General features: G+C 38.8%; 1 protein-coding gene across 1 annotated transcript in view; it reads left to right on the top strand.

The window, feature by feature from the left end:
- Positions 1–18,318, top strand: part of DOCK7 (dedicator of cytokinesis 7) — a 3,076,229-nt gene that overhangs the window by 2,038,927 nt on the left and 1,018,984 nt on the right. Inside the window, exon 28 of the mRNA XM_044085545.1 lies at positions 15,862–16,032. Coding sequence (XP_043941480.1) covers positions 15,862–16,032 — 171 coding nt within the window. The remainder of the gene's footprint in view (positions 1–15,861; positions 16,033–18,318) is intronic.

The raw sequence follows: 18,318 nt of genomic DNA, 5'->3' as shown, positions 1-18,318 counted from the left end.
GAGACTGCGCTCAGCTTGCAACTAAATCTTCAGGCAAGGTTTCTGCCGGGAGCACAGAACTCCTTAGCAGATGTGTTAAGCAGGCAAATCATGGATCCCCACGAGTGGAAACTGATCTTCATGTATTTCGAAAATTGACAGTGTCATGGGGAACTCCAGACATAGATCTGTTCGCTTCTCCACTAAACCACCAGCTGCCAAAGTTTTGCACGAAAAGGTTTCATCACACAGCTTGGAAAGTGGATGCTCTTTCTTTCAGTTGGAAAAATCTTCATGTGTACGCCTTTCCGCCTCTGCCTCTCCTCCCAAAGGTACTCCTAAAGGTCAGACAAGACAAGCCAAGGATGATTTTAATAGCTCCAGATTGGCCTCGACAACACTGGTACCCATTACTGAGGAGTCTGGTAAGGAAGCCTCCGTGGCCTTTACCTTTGATTCCACACCTATTGTCTCAGAGGGACGGTCATCTACTCAATGTCAAGCTTCACTCTCTTCATCTAACAGCCTGGCATATTCTGTTTTGAACCACAGCAGGTCTCAACTTCCTCAACAAGTTTTGAATGTGATTATGGAAGCCAGGAGACCTAGTACAAGGAAAGTGTATGCAGACAAATGGAAGAGATTTTTATTTTGGAGTGCAGCAAAGGATTTGGAGGTTTCTGAGCCTAATTTGAGTGTGGCTCTTCAATATCTTACTGAGTTATTGGACAAAGGTTTGTCTTTCTCTTCCATTGAGATTCATGCTGCAGCAATTTCAGCTCACTATGATTGTGACCCACCATTGTTTTCTCATCCTTTGTTTAAGCAATTTCTTAGAGGGGCAAAGAATATAAGACCCCATGTAGAGCTCCTACTCCTGCTTGGGACCTCAATTTTGTGTTGGAGAAACTTACTCTACAACCTTTTGAGCCTCTGCTACTGCTGAATTGAAATACTTGTCATGGAAGACTGCTTTTTTGTTGGCCATTACTTCTGCAAGAAGGGTTTCTGAATTGCAGGCCCTTATGGCGGTTGAGCCTTTTTTGATTTTCCATAAGGATAGGGTATCATTACGTACTAATCCTTCCTTTATGCCTAAGGTGGTCTCTAGTGTGGCTTTAAACCAAACTATTCATTTGCCCACTTTTTATGCAGATCCCCAAAATAAGGGGGAAAAGATTTTGCACACTTTAGATGTACACAGGCAGTTGCGTTATTATTTAAGCAGGACTAAGGATTTTAGGCAGTCTCAGCAGTTGTTTGTTTCTTTTGCTTTGAGTTCTCAGGGCAAGCCTGTGTCAAAACAAACTATTTCTAAGTGGATTGGGTTTTGCATTGCATTTTGTTATTCCCATCATGGCAAGGAGATTCCAGCTGGGATTAGGCCTCATTCCACTAGGGCTACTGCCACTTCAACAGCATTTCTAAGGGGTGGCAACTAAGGATATTTTGGAGGCAGCTACTTGGAGTTCAGTGCATACTTTCTCTAAGCATTACCACCTTCCTCTCTACTCTAAATCTAGGGCTGGTTTTGCCACGGCTATTTTGCAGGGCATGTTGACAGCTCCAGCTTCTTTATGATTTGCCAGCCTCCCTTACCTCTGCTTTGGGATTCTACCCAAGTGTTAGGACTGCAGCAATGTGGGATGAAGAACATAGTACAGTTTTGTACCTACCATAAATGTAGATGTTCGAAGATCCACATTGCTGCAGTCCAATTTACCCTCCCTCCTTCCCCTCTGTGTTTAGGGGTGGTTGTGTGGGTGGGGTTGTACTTGTGTAAATTGTGTATATTGTATATATATTTGGTACAGGAGTGTTTGGTGTTTTTTGGTTTTGGCCTTATCTTTTTAGGGTCTTCTGACATCTGGGGCAAGAAAAGACTGAGGATATGACGTCGGTCATGCGCATTTGTACCCTGACGTCCTGACGTCAGACTAATGCGCCCTGACCGACGTCAGCCTTATACTTTGGTATTCAGGCCGACTGGGACAGCGGACTACCCAAGTGTTAGGACTGCAGCAATGTGGATCTTCGAACATCTACATTTATGGTAGGTACAAAACTGTACTTTTCCCATCATGTTTCCTGCCAGCTTGATTGATACAGGCATCTTGAGACAATGTAGCAATTGCTTCATGTATGCAAACAACCATTTATTCCTGAAGCAAGCTAACACTCTATGTGACAGATGCAAATACACTGTGGAACTATAGTCAATTCTTTCACATAAAAACAAACCAGCCTGACTCCACCTGTGCAGACCATTGCATATCAGCTTTCTCCCAGAATATATTAGAGATGTGATATCAGTTGAAACCTTATTAAAATTATTTCATGTCTGGTTTTGACCAGAAATTAACTAGTTTGCTATGCCGAACTTCTAATGTTGTGATGTGAAGCTAGATCCTGGGGCTTTTCATTTGAGCCTTATCCCTGTTATGCAAGGGGAAGTTTGCTTATGTTATTCCCTTTGATTTCATTGTTTCAAAAAGTCTTCCAAGGCAACTTTCAGTGTTCATAAATGTAACACTACACTAGCAAAGTCATATTTAGTTCCCCTGCTTCATTAGTAATTTTTGGAATCTGTCATTTCATACAGTCTGCCATATGCCAAGATGCGTGGTTCCTGAAGGTTATAGCTGTTTATACATTCACATAACAGTATGGAACTATTTTGTTGGCCAATTTTAGAGTACCATATAGGGATATTGAGAGTTCTCTTGGCTGTCAGAAAAGATAGTGCTTAAGCCATTATTCATTTGAAATGCCAAGTAAAAAAAGAAAAATAATAAAACTTCACTCCGGACTGCGGTGGTGGTGCTGCGGTAGCATTGTCGCCTCACAGTTGGACGTTGCCCATTCGATTCTCAGTTAGAGCGTCTTCTGTGTAGCGACATGCGTGAATGGGCGCTCCTTCGTTGAAGGTTGTGCGTTAGGCCCAGCAAGCCAGTACGTAAAAATCTACTGCCAATCATTAGCGGACCGGAGTTCCGCTGTGGCGACCCCTAACCTTGAAAAGCCGAAAGACACAGAATAAAACTTCACTCCAGGACCCGAATATTGTTTTAAAATTTTTAAATATCTCCTCTGTTTGATCCCATGCCTTTCTTTAAGCTAAAATGTTTTCATGCAAAACAATTTTCTCATTGCCGTTGACTTGCACAAGGATTTCTAAACTTTTGGTTTTCTAGTATGAGGTATTTTATGTACCCTCCTTAATTTTCTTGTGAAAATGCTGTCAGAATTAGCTTAGAAACAGTTGCCTCCACTCCCAGAGGAGTTTATCTTGGAACTGACTAAATATTAAAAGATAAGAGATTTTCTGAATCCTGTTTAAAGAGTATTTTATTTCATGAAATTGAAGTAATTATTTGCTGTAGTTGAGGTTCAGAACAGGGCAGTAGAATTACCAGATTGTCCAGTTGTGAAGCCTTCACCTGGACCTGTTAATGTTTGTTCTTTTGTAGCAGTATTTGTTTCTTCAGCTTGGTTTTGGAACAATTCTGCTTTATGATATTTGTGTTGCTGTAGCTTGGTCTTTTCCCCATACCTTCAAACATTTCTGTTTTATATTACTGTTGTAACTAAGACCAGGATTTTTAATGCAGTTCATAGGATACTGTCTTAAGCTGTGTCCACCTCCTGTTTGTATAAAGATTGTGTAATACTTCTGCATTTTGACAAGTGACATTTTTTATGTAGTCTTTGTAAGATAAGAGTATCAACCGTGGCTACACTTCTTCAGAGAATGAAATATGGAGAGTCCTGGGCCTTCCTCTGTCCCCTGGAGAATCCCCCCCTTCTATTTGTGATGCTTGTAACAGTTATGATATTTGAGGGAATTTTTTTTTTTTCACTTTCAGCTTTTTTAAATTATCTGAGGTGGGAGAGCCAACTAAAGCTCTCCTTCATTGACATTATGGATATGGCCACTTCAAAAGAAAGAGCAAATATGGTGAGGGTAACTTAAAGTAAATTCTGGCCAAGTTCTACTTTATGGTTGGAGGATTACATCTAGTAGAACACAATATTTTCAGTCCAGCAAGATCTGGAGTTACAGTAGATGCTTGCATAAATAATCTTTCTTGAAAATGTTGTATGGTATATAGTTTTGCAGATGCAGATAAACTGAAATGCAGTAATGATGTGCATTTCTGCTTTACAAATTTTTGAACATTTTGGAAATCTGCAGTACTAGTGCAGAGCCAAGGAGATGTGCCAAAATACCACAGTTAGGCAAAAGACTTGCAGAAGTACTTTCAGATTGCCAAAAGTTACTTAAATATTAGTAAATATTCCAGAAATTACTACTTACTATTTTATGGGGTTTTTTTATCTTTTTAATTTGGATAGTTAAATCATGATGTTCATCGTGTTTCACTGTTGCAGTCATTACAATTGGGTTATCCTGCTGGCAGGCTACCCGCAGTCAGCCTGAATTCCAAAGTCCTGGTCCAGCGTCGGTTGCTGTCGCCTCCTCCCTGACTTCATTGCGCCAGGGGTATAAAAGATGCAGCCGATGCCATTTTCTTCAGTCTTTCTTGCCGCGCGGTGCCCGAAGCAAAAGCAGTTTGCAAGTGCCGGTCGGCCGACTCCTGAGATTTTCAAGTTCGAATTTCAGATCCGAAGTCTTCATTAAAGCTAAGTACCCTGTTGGGGAAAAGTTTTCCTTGCTCCAGACCGATGTCAGAAAAAGTTAATTGTATTTCTTGTGGGAAGCAAATACCTCATAAGGATTTTCATTCTTACTGCATTCCTTGCCTAGGCCCTGACCACGACATTGCCAGTTGTCGGTTTTGTGCTAGATTTAACCAACGCACTGTTAAGCGTCGGTATGTTTTTGAATTTCATTATTTTGGCAGACGATTTAATTATATAATGCCGTCGGAACAGCCGACTACTGGAATTTATAAAAAGCGCAAAGACAAAGAAAAGGACAGGCATCCGAGGTCCAAAACCGACAACGAGGCTGCGGCTAGGCCAGTCACCGGTTCGCCAGTTCTCAGTGAGGCGCTTTCGCAGCCCCTGACGCCCGCTACCTCAGAGCCACAGGCCGCTTCCAACTCCCACGTGGAGCCAACTAGGCCGCTGGAAACTCAAGGTATTGGACCCTTCGAAACTATTCCCCCAGATGAGTCCGGAGCCGCTGAGCAGGCATCGGCTTCTGAGGGTGTTTTCAGGCCTACACGGTTATATGTAAAAATGACTTCAGCTTCAAAGGAAAAGACTAAAGCACCTCTAAAGACAAAGAAACAAGTACAACATTCCCCTGGACAGGCCTCCATGCCTAAAAAACAGATGCTTAAAATGGCCGAAGACCTAATTACTTTGATCAAGGGTTCCCATCCCCCTCCAGATAAGTGACAGAATATGAATCTTCAGATCAGGATTCCATTTCCTCTGATTCCTCTTCTGAACAGGGATACTCTCTTCCTCCTTATGAGGATTCGGATGCTGAAGAATCCATCCCTTCAGCCTCTCCTCCTGAGGATTATTCTTTTGGGGAGACCCTCCATACTATGAGGGAGCATTTTCATTCAGAGAGCCAAGATTACTCAGAATCTAAGAAAAGGCTCAGAGATTTTCTTTTACTACCTCAGCACATGCCCCTTGCTATTCCTCCTGTTTTAGACATTGTAGATGATGTATTTATAGAGTCCAGTCTCACTCTTGACTCTTTATCACCAGCTCCTGTTAAGCCAGACAGATACTACAGGGTTCCTGATTCACATAAATTTCTTTATAAAAACCTTGCTGCTGACCCAGAAACTATATCTCAGGGTCCCAAAGGGGTCAAGGCATCCACTGCAAAAAAACCCTATCCCTTCTGATAGGGATTCAAGAGCCCTGGACAGATGGGGGAAAAAGATTTGCACTTCTGCTACCTTGGCTGTAAGGGCCTTAAATTGTCAGTTTCATATGCTTAAATATCAACAATATCTTATGTCACTACTAAAACAGAAAATGCTGACAAATTCTGAATGTGCAGAAAACAAAGAAATGCAGGATTTATTGCATGCAGCTGAACAAGTGGGAAAGCATACTTTGCAATGTGGTTTTGATTCTCTGGAGACCTCCTGCAGGGGGTTCTGTCATTAGGAAGCATGTTTGGTTAAAGGAACAGAATCTGCCTGATCATGATAAAGCAAAATTATTAGATGCTCCATTACAGCATGATACCTTGTTTGGTGTTAAAGCAGAAGAGGCGTTGAAGAAAATGGAAGACAAAGCTAAATCTATGCAAACAATCAAGGATTTCTTACAGGTACAACCTCCCAGATGTAGCAGGAACTGGCCTGCAAAAAAATTGGTCCTTTCCAGTGTCAGACAGGCCACAAAGAGGCAGATACAGACGCCCCGGAGGCAAATCCCAGCCCTAGGGCTCATACAGGCCTAAACAATGGGGTGCTTCTACCTCCAAAAGCAGAGAAGATAAATCACAGCCATACAGGAAACAGTCTCAATGACTTTCCCTTGCCAGCACCAAGCACTTATCTTCTGGCAGCCCGTTTAGGGGGAAAACTAGCACTTTTTTCACAAAATTGGCGCATGATCACCCAGGACAAATGGGTCCTAAATATAGTTTCTCAAGGGCTACAGGTTCCATTTTCACACCCTGCCAAGGGCAAACGGAATGCCAAACCTGCCACACAGTCAATGGGCAGAGGCTCAAAAACAAGTTTCAGCCCTCATGGACATGAAGGCCATTCAGCGAGTGCCACAGCAAGAGCAGGGACTAGGACTTTACTCAAGACTCTTCTTGGTGCCCAGAAAGGACAATGCATGGAGACCAATACTGGACCTGTCTATTCTAAACACATTTCTGGATATTCCGAAATTCAAAATGTTGACTCTGCAGCAGCTTCTGCCCATGCTGGGCAAGAAGGCATGGCTTCTGACTTTAGACCTAAAAGAGGCATACCTGCATGTCCCAATCTGACATTCATGCAGAAGATACCTCAGATTCATAGCTGGCTCATTGCACTACCAATTCTCTGCACTGCCCTTTGGCTTATCTACTGCGCACAGGGTCTTCACAAAATGCCTGGCATCAGTAATTACATTTTTCAGACAAAGAGGAATACAAATGTATCCTTACTTGGACGATTGCCTTATTCAAGCAGAGAACAAGGACATTTTACTACAGCATCTGGCGTTTGTAAAAAGATTACTAACATGCTTAGGGTGCACAGTAAACGAAAAGAAATCAAAACTAGTGCCCTCACAAGAGATAATATTCCTGGGTGCAAGCTTAAATACAACTGCCCAGATGGCTCATCTCACGCCAGACAAACAAAGGCAACTGACTACTTATTTCAAAATGTTGGCAACAAAGACCCAGTTATCTGCAAGAAAAATTCTGCAGGCATTGGGCTTCATGTCATCCTGCATTCTGCTAATTCCATATGCAAGACTGCATATGAGGAAACTACAATGGTATCTAAAAAGTGTTTGGGCTCAACATTGCCACAGCCTGGAAACAATAATTACCCTCATGTCCTGCCTGCAACAGAAGTTTCGATGGTGGGCAGAGGCCTGTCACCACAACAAGGGACAGCCTTTCACTTTACCCACAGCCAGGCAGACATTAACAACAGATGCATCAGATTATGCCTGGGGGGGGCCCATATGGCAGGAAGATGTATTCCGGGCACATGGTCTGCAAGCCAAATGCATCTACATATCAATCAAAAAGAGATGCTAGCTGTTCAAAATGCCCTGACCGCCTTCAAGGATCTACTTCATCCAGGACAACTATTGATAAAGACGGACAATACTACAGTCATGTGGTACATAAACAAGCAGGGAGGCACACATTCCTACCCCCTCTGCAGACTAGCCATGACTTTGTGGGACACAGCATTGACTTACCAAGTACATCTGCAAGCACAATTCCTGCCAGGAAGGATAAATTCTCTGGCAGACGAACTAAGCAGAAACCTAATGGATCCCCACGACTGAAAATTGGATCCACAAGTCTTCAGCATAATAACAAGGAACTGGGGATGCCCGGACACAGACCTATTTGCCTCGCCTCACAACTGCCAACTACAGAAATTCTGCACAAGGACTTATCACAAGCTAGCATGGAAAGTGGATGCTCTACCTTTCAGCTGGAAAAACATAACAGTATATGCCTTTCCCCCACTGCCTCTCCTCCCCAGGGTACTCCTAAAGGTCAGATGAGAGAAGCCAAAAATGATACTGATTGCCCCAGACTGGCCCCGCCAGCACTGGTACCCAATCCTAAAGAGCTTGTCTCAATGCCCAGCCTGGACATTGCCTCAAATTTTTAATTTATTGACCCAACAAAACAGTCAGATCCTGCACAGCCATCTCAGGACCTTAAACCTGGCAGCATAGCGGATAATGTAACCATTCAAAACACGCCTCTGTCTAAAGCAGTGATGGATGTTATTTTGGAGGCCAGGAGGCCTAGTACCAGAAAATCTTATGCAAAAAAATCGAAGAGATTCTGTGCCTGGAACCAGGCACAAGGAATTGACACGATTGTACCAAATATTCCTCAGATTTTACAATACGTAACTGAGATGCTGGACAAAGGCCTATCCTTTTCCTCAATTAAGATTCATGCTTATGCCATTTCAGCTCACTACAATACAGAACCACCTCTATTTTGTCATCCATTACTAAGGCAGTACCTCAGAGGGGCCAAAAACATAAGACCTCCAAGGAGAGCACCAATGCCTGCATGGGACCTAAATTATGTCTTGGAAAAACTAACACTGCCTCCTTTTGAGCCAGCCTCTACAGCTGATATAAAATTCTTATCTTGGAAAACAGCTCTGCTCCTAGCAAAAACCTCTGCAAGATGAGTCTCAGAGCTACAGGCACTCATGGCTGTGGAACCCTTTATCATTTTCCATCAGGACAGGGTTTCTCTGAGGACAAACCCGACATTTATGCCTAAGGTAGTGTGCAGTCTGGCCCTGAATCAAACAATTCATTTGCCTACCTTTTTATCCAAAGCCACAGAATAAGGGTGAGAGACTGCATTCTTTGGACATTCACAGGCAGCTACGCTTCTACTCGGACAGAACTAAAGCTTTCAGAAAGACTGAGCAACTTCTAGTGGCATATGCTGCAGGATCACAAGGAAAGGCTATCTCAAAGCAGACTATTTTCAAATGGATAGACCACTGCATTTGTTTCTGCTGTTCACAGCATGGCAAATCAGTGCCTAAGGGCATTAGGCCACATTCAAAAAAAAAATCAACGAAAGTCAACTAGTAACAAATCCAAAAAACAAAAACGAATCCAGGCCACGTAATAAGTGTAACAATATTTTAATAACTTAAAAAGCTGACAAATGAGCGCTTTCTTCTGAGACCCAGAGTTCTTCAGATGAAAGCACTGGTGCCAATGACCTAATATATAAATTTTCTAACACAATAATTATCAGTCGATTAACCAATAAAACTTTTCAATAAAATTTTAAACAAATATCTTACCATCTGTTCTAAAAAATACCTAAGGGTTGGTTCTAAATATATACATGTTGTGTTACAAAACATTTTATGTTCTGAATATAATAAAACCTTATACTGATATGTAAAACAACGAAAATAAACGTAAAAAAATAAAGTCAAAAATCAAAATAAAATGTAGTATTAACCAATCAAATACATTCAGCTCTAGCTGATAAAATGGATTTAATACTTATATATTCATTGAGGCCAGGTGGTGTGCTTGCCCTCAACCTAAGTTGCCATTTAAGTTCTTTATTTAGCAAGTAGGTTTTAAAATTTCCCCTTTCCCTACAATGATTTTCTTTTACTAAATCAATAATGCCAAACCTGTAACCATTAAATGAAGGACATATTGAACCATGTTTGTATAAGGCATTGGTGACCTTACCTGTTCTAATATCATATTGATGTTCGTATATACGCTCTTTTAAAGACCTTTCGGTTTTCCCTATATAAAATGCACTGCAGGATTTGCATAGAGCTAAATTTTAGTTTTGCAGTTTCCTTTACAGAACCTGACCAAACTGTTCAAACCATTATTTAACTTAATTGTAGGTTAACAAAAAATCATAGAACACGTTACAATTTCCACAAGGGGTTGTAGCTCTATATATTATAGGATTTTTATTAATATATTCAAATGTCCTTTTGAAATTTCTACCAACTTTATATGTAAATACAGTTTTTTTTCCAACCACATTATATACTTCTTTGTTGGTTTTAAATATATTCCAGTGAGAATTCAAAGTTTGTGTGAATAAATCTGAAAAAGTGTTGTATTGTATAATACAGGCACCATTAAAATTTTTCCTTTCTGTTACTTCTATACCACTCCTTAGTGGTTGTCCCAAAAGGGCCTTATACTTAACACCCCACCCCGAATATACCTCATTTAATACTTCTTTTATCAAATTAATGGGGTAACCCCTTTCAGGAAATCTATTGCCAAGAAAGGTTAAAGCACCCCTAAGATCACTATAGTCCGAGGTCATTCTTGCGATCCTCACTGCCTGACCCTTAATAATACTTTTCTTTTGTACGGTGGGATGATGACTAGAATAGTGAAGATAGCTGTTGCACCACGTGTTTTTTCTATAGATGTTGGACTTAAAACCATTAGAGGTTTTTGAGATGATGACATTTAAATAGTTGATACTAACATCATTACATGAATATGTGAAGGATAAAAAAGGTGTGCATGAATTCAAATATAACATGAAGTTTTCCAGACCATCAGATGTTCCGTGCCATAGCACAAAGATGTCATCCAAAAACCTTAAATAAAGTCCAGTATGTGAGAAGAATGGACAATTGAACACATACCTATTTTCCATTCAAGGAGTACCAAATTAGGAAATACAGGGGCGCAGGTCGCTCCCATCGCTACCCCGCTGACTTGTTGGTAATATTTTCCTTGAAAATGGATATAGTTTGAATCTAATACTACTTCCATAAGTTCTAAAATTAAAATTACTTTATCCTTAGGCAAAGTTGAAAACTTCGTCAAACTATCACCAAAATATTCATGTCCTTCCTTCCTAGGAATGCATGTGAAAAGATCCTTCACATCAATGGTCAAAAACATACAGTCTTCTTTCCATAAATTATCAGTGATTTTACTGAGAAATTCCCAAGAATCTTTTACCAAATGTGAAGTCCTACTGACAATATCTTTTGTGTGGTAATCAATGTATACAGCTAAGGGGTGGGTCTTAGAATTTTTTGCTGATTCTATCGGTCTAAAAGGCGGCTCAAAAGAAGACTTATGCACCTTGGGTATTCCAGATATATTAGGAATAAGAGGGTATTTTTGTTTCAAAAACTTATAGGTCTTATCAATTCTGTTTTCAATAAGGTATTCTTCTAATAAAGAATCAATTCTGCTGTACCCAATATTGATTTCATTAATGGATACAGGTACATATGTAGTATTGTCAAGAAGGATATTAGTAATCACATTATTATAGTCCTCTGTGTTGTATAGGACTAGCCCCCCACCTTTATCCGGTTTCATAATACGGTAAATATCCTGATTCTGTAGTTCTTCTAATAATTTTCCTTCATCACTTGACAAATTAGAGTATTTAGTTTGCCACCTATTTTGAACATATAAATCATAGAATTCTTCTGTGACTATCCTCTCGAACAACAGAAGTACTGGATGGAGCGGGGGGTTAAATGCGCTACTCCTTACTAATTCTTTACACTGACTAATAATATTTTCAGTCTCATTATTGTACAGAATTTTTAAATTTAATTTCCTTAAATATAATTTTAAATCCACCAAATGGTTTGCTATGTCACCATATTGTGTTTTCACAAATTTGAATCCTTTTGAAAATAGAGAAAAATGTAATTTAGTCAAGGTACAAGATGTATAATTGAAAATTTTGAACCCCTTATATTCATTAATAATACCATCAAGGTCATTGGAAACAATTATTTCCCCTTCCTCACTACTTTTTTCCACTCGTATCCCTTCCCATAATTGTTGCTGGAAAGCCCCGGGTCTGATGGAAATCTGCTTTTGCTCGCTAACCTCTCCGATCTTCTGGGTGCTAAAAAAAGTTCATCCTATGTGTGTTCCTGTCTAACACTTGTACTTCATCATTATCAATGCCCCTATCAAAATTCTCCTTGTAAATAACCTCAGGGTGTGTTCTCCTAATAAACCCTTTGGCGTCACTGTTAATTTTTATTTTAGGCGGACCAGGATATGCCTTTCCTAAGTCATACTGTCTTTTATCTCGAGCATATTTCCTTTGTTTAGTTTGAAAAATATTTACAACTTTTTTATCTATCTTTATCAAAATTCTATTGTATAACTTCTCATATTCATCAAACAATAAATCATTCAAAATGACAGCATTCAATTGATTAGTTTTGGTCATTATGTTGAATAAGTCTTTCAACCAATCTTTTATTGGCATATTTTGGACCAGTTAGCTCGAATGATGTTATTGACAATGGTAGAGTTCAGTCTTGTGTTAAGTTCTCGACCTCCTTCTCATCAGATCATTCTGAAGTTAGGGAGATCATCACAAAGTATTGGAGCATCTTACAGGTAGATGGTGACCTGAAGGATATAGTGGGTGACAAACCCCGTTTTTTGTTTAGGAACAAGAACAACCTGAAAAGGATGTTATGTTATCCAAAGTTTGAAAAGAACTTTAGGACAGTTGGCCATACTAAACCATGTGGTCACTGTAATTTCTGTTCCTTCATAGATGTCAGCATGAGTTTTCTGCATCCAGATTTACAGGTAGTTTTCAACACGAATGTTGATGCTAATTGTATGACTTGTTATGTAGTATATCTAGCTGTCTGTCAGTCCTGTTCATCCTTTTATGTAGGTAAGACCAATCGCCCCCTTAGGGACAGGGTGAGAGAGCATATTTACCATATTAAAAAGGGCTCACCCCATAATGCTTTGGCGAAGCATGTTAGTTCGTTTGGGAATATGCATAAGTTTTTATTTAGGGTTCTTGAGGTTATAATTCCAACCATGAGGGGAGGTGACATCAGGACTCACACGGAGAGTAAGGAGAGTGATTGGGTAGTTTTATGTAGAGCAGATAGTGGATCAGGACTCAATGAAAGAGCCTCAATTAAACCCAGGTTGACGAAACGTAGAAATGTTAGATGAAAAATATATATACATATGTGTTTCTTGGTTACATTCCTTGGGAACTCATGCATATATATGTGTGTGTGTATATATATATTTATATATATATATATATATATATATATATATATATATATATATATATATATAACTTTTTGTTGATTTTTATACTTTTTGCTTATAAAAATTTTTTCTGTGTTTATTGTTTGATTAGGTGTTTTTAGTAGAATTTTATATATACGTTTTATGCATATATATATATTTTTGGTATATTATGCCTTATCAAATGTTTTTTCCCTTTAAGATGCTGATTAGCATTTAATCTATTTGATAGGCCAACTGATTTAAGGGCTTGTATATATTTGAAACAATGTTTGATAATTTGCTAAAGATCTGAAGAAGCTTTTACAGCGAAAGCGCTTATCTGTTGAACAATAAACTTTGCTGATTTTATTCGTTTCTATATTTTGTGGACTACACTGTTTTACACTTGCTTCATTCCAGACCCATTCGTTTTTTTAAGTTAAATAATGGTTTGAACAGTTTGGTCAGGTTCTGTAAAGGAAACTGCAAAACTAAAATGATTGTTTATTTAGCTCTATGCAAATCCTGCAGTGCATTTTATATAGGGAAAACCGAAAGGTCTTTAAAAGAGCGTATATACGAACATCAATATGATATTAGAACAGGCAAGGTCACCAATGCCTTATACAAGCATGGTTCAATATGTCCTTCATTTAATGGTTACAAGTTTGGCATTATTGATTTAGTAAAAGAAAATCATTGTAGGGGAAGGGGAAATTTTAAAACCTACTTGCTAAATAAAGAACTTAAATGGCAACTTAGGTTGAGGGCAAGCACACCACCTGGTCTCAATGAATATATAAGTATTAAATCCATCTTATCAGCTAGAGCTCATTGTATTTGATTGGTTTATACTACATTTTATTTTGATTTTTGACTTTATTTTTTTACGTTTATTTTCGTTGTTTTACATATCAGTATAAGGTTTTATTATAGTCAGAACATAAAATGTTTTGTAACACAACATATATATTTAGAACCAACCCTTAGGTATTTTTTGAACAGATGGTAGGATATTTGTTTAAAATTTTTATTGAAAAGGTTTATTGGTTAATTGATTGATAATTATTGTGTTAGAAAATTTATATATTAGGTCATTGGCACCAGTGCTTTCATCTGAAGAAGTCTGGGTCTCGGACGAAAGCGCTCATTTGTCAGCTTTTTAAGTTATTAAAATATTGTTACACTTATTACGTGGCCTGGATTCGTTTTTGTTTTTTTGCATTAGGCCACATTCAACCAGAGCAGCAGCCACTTCAGCAGCCTCCCTCAGAGGAGTACCAACCAAAGACATCTTAGAGGCTGCAACTTGGAGTTCAGTGCATACTTTTACAAAGCACTATCACTTACCTCTCTACTCTAAATCTAGAGCAGGCTTTGCCACTGCAGTTCTGCAGGGCCACATAGCCTCTCCTAATCCTATTTAGCCTCAGCCGCCCAACCTTAGCTTTGGGATTCAACCCAATTGTAATGACTGCAACAGTGAAACACGATGAACATCGTACAGTTGTGTACCTACCATAAATGTAGATGTTCGAGTGTATTCACTGTTGCAGTCCAGGTTACCCACCCACCATCCCCCTTTCCTTTGCTGGGCCTTATCTGTACTTCTCTATTCTATACAACCTATGTGGTGTATTTGCTTATAGATGAAGGTAGAATTTTACTTTACTGCATGCATGGTTATTGGCATAAGTTAGCCTACCCTTTTGGGGACACCTGACATCTGGGGCAAGAAAAACTGAAGAAAATGGCGTCGGCTGCATATTTTATACCCCTGGCACACTAACGTTAGGGAGGAGGCAACAGCAACCGACGCCGGACCAGGACTTTGGAATTCAGGCCGACTGCGGGTAGCCTGCCAGCAGGATAACCCAATTGTAATGACTGCAACAGTGAATACACTCGAACATCTACATTTATGGTAGGTACACAACTGTACTTTCCAGTCAAACATTTGAAAAACTAATAAATAAAAGCAGGATTAACAGAACTGCAGTAGAGTGTAGTAAAAATGGATAAAGCAAAAATATGTTCCAAAATTAATACTATAAATGGCACAGTACTTCCTTGACCTACAACAGTGAATAGAGTGTTCTGCACTGCATATGCCTATCGACTGGGAAACAGAGGCAGTTTATCATCAGTTTCAGTGGGTGCAGCTTTTTGGCAAATCATTTTTTCTTCTGACCCAGTATAGTTGCGGCACCCAGTAGCCTATATACAGTGAGGTATAGTATAGTATGCTTGTTGCCATATAACATTATAAAGCATAAAAAGAACAGAATAGTGAGCTATCACATATAGGTGTATAAATATATGTATATGTGTATGTCGGTATTCTTAGATTCCTTCAGAAATTTATTGTGATGCTGTATATTCCAGAAGCTTCATGCACAAGTAATCACTTTGTCAAAAGAAAAAAAAAATATTGCATTATTTTCTTTAATTAGGCAGCATGTGTGACATAATGACTTGACATTGCCTGTCAATTAGCAATCAGGGTTTTTTATTCAGCAATTAAATAAAGACTTAGCTCGTTGAAATGGTTCATGCATTTACTAGGGAAAATGAGCTCTCTAGTTTACACACAAGGGGAAATTATTGTAATTCTTTTGATATCTTAATATTTAGTAAGGTTATTAGAAACTTACTAAGTCTGTTATACTCTTAAAGGTTGGTTCAAAGCTGAATACACTGCTTGCTCCAAGTATGCTGAGTTCACTTAGACTGGATTTCCTTCGAATTGTCTGCAGTCATGAGCACTTTGTGACACTTAATCTGCCCTGTAGCCTTCTGACACCACCTGTATCTCCATCCCCATCTGTATCATCTGCAACTTCTCAGGTAAGCATCAACAGAAAAACTGTGAAAAATATTGTTATCCTCTCTGCATATGTGCATGAAGGAGATATTAGTTTGTCTGTTGTATAGTACAGCATTTGGTTTACAATGAAGCATGATTTTTTTCTCTTTTTAAGTGCAGGAGTAAAATGTTGCAAATAACTTTCCATTCTGTGAAACTGAAACAGTAACATTTGTGTTTTGAAGAGGCATTGAGTGATGAGCAGGCTGGCTTTTTGGTCTGGTGTGTTCTATATACAATATAAGATATGTAAACAATGTCAGACAGGATGGGCATTATAAGAAAATAAGGAACTGCCCAGAGGCAGGGCATCCCCATCCCTAGAATATAGGTTATTTAAACAATAACCCATGCCTGGGTGTGGGTAATGCTGGATTTACCCACTGTTGGTGTGGTTTGGTCACGAGGCGGCCAGTGGCCAAACAAAGACAACCATGGGTAAATCCAGCATTACCCACATCCAGAAGTGGGTTATTGCTATTATACAATGACATTATTTAAGAAAAAAAATACTTAGCTTTCTTAAATAATGGCATTGTATAATGCCTCCTTGCTGCCCTTCCACAGCTGCCCTGTATTCTATGGCAGTTCTGATATACTGCGCATGCGTATGCTTATGCAGTACATCAGAGCTGTGGGTGGAAGCAACGGAGAAAGCAAGATCTCCGTTGCTTTTTAGAAAGTGTCTCGCTATGTTAAAGGAGTTTAACATAGCGAGACAGCTTTAAAAAAAAGTAACGGAGAACTTTCCTTTCCCCATTAGTATAAGTACCTTTTTCCATTAGTATAAGTATGATTTACAACGTGCACGCTGTTTTGGAATATTAATGGGGGGTCGTTGTATAATTTTGTATAATGTCCACTCACTCAGCCATTAACACACTTATAAAATTTCTTTTTTTTTTAAACACCTTTATTGAATTATCACTTGTGACATAGGCAAATTTACATTCATACAAAATTAATCAAATGGTATTAAATTAGCATTGACAAACATTATACTTCACATATATTGCTATATATAGTATAACCTAAGCAACATTACATAAATTATTCAATTCCTGCCCCTTTTTTAAAACCAAGAAACATCCTTAGTAAACCATCACTTGTGACATAAGCAATCATACATTTATATAAATGGAAACGAACCACACGACACAATCCTACTTGCAAGCACTTTACATCACAAACCATACTGACACACTCCCATTTGCAAACATTATACATCACTTATAATCTACCCGGTCATTTTCAGTCAAACATTACATAGCTCATTTAATTCCTGCCTTCTTTTAAACTTCATTCCACCCCTGTATGTGTTGTTCCCACAATTTCCATGTTTTCCTATGTAATTTGCTCTTATCCTTTTCTAAAGATATCAGTTTTAATTGTTTTATCTCTGTTACTATATTCACTGTTTCTAATATAGTTGGTTAAGATTTTGATTTCCATTTTCTAGCAATTGCTTTTTTTGTCAGCCACCATAATTAGATACAGTAAGGCCTTACCATGTCTAGGCAATTCTGTATCATAGCTCAGAAAAATCATCTTCCCCATCACACCAATCCACCCATCCAGCATCTCTGATAGTGCATCCTGCAAAGAATCCCTAAAGTATGCCAACCCACCACACTTTCAGAAAATATGTTCCCAAGTTCCTCTTTCTTCCCCGTCTCCAACATTTGCTGTCTACGTGAGGAAAAATTCTCTGCAGTCTACTTGGGGTATAAAAATATCTATGTAAACATTTTGAAGCAAAAATCCCAAGTATAGATTTTGTTGCATATTTGGGAGACATACATATAGCCTCCCATTGTTTTTTGTAAATTGATTATCCATTCTGTCTTCCCAATCCTTCCTAACCTCCTCTGATTGCTCTACTAATTATTTCTTTTTCAATGGCAGCTTCTTTTCTAGAGTCTTTTAAAAACTTTACCAGTGCTGGTCTTTCATTTAGAATCCCCCTATTTCTTTTTCTTTGCCTATACTCTGATATTAATCCTTGATAGGAAAGGCAATCTCTAACCTGCAGTCCAAATAAATTCTTGGCCTCTTCCTGTTCTATTACCTTTTCCTCTCTAGTTATTTGCTCCCAATACCTTTTTCCTTTTGCCAGTTTTCTGCAATAAATTCTAGCCCTCCCTTGCCTATTGTCTATATCTCTAATTGCAGCCATCCCTATCGGCAGAATCTCCTTTCTCCATTCCCGTGTTGGCTTAGTTCTTAGAATATTTTCTGCTATTTTATGGATATAATATTCTGTATGA

Source organism: Protopterus annectens, chromosome 10.part0, assembly GCF_019279795.1.
Source record: "Protopterus annectens isolate FY-2018-M chromosome 10.part0, PAN1.0, whole genome shotgun sequence".
NCBI classification, from domain to species: Eukaryota; Metazoa; Chordata; order Ceratodontiformes; family Protopteridae; genus Protopterus; species Protopterus annectens.
Note: the sequence above shows the minus strand (reverse complement) of the source record. Positions and strands in the feature narration are given on the sequence as shown.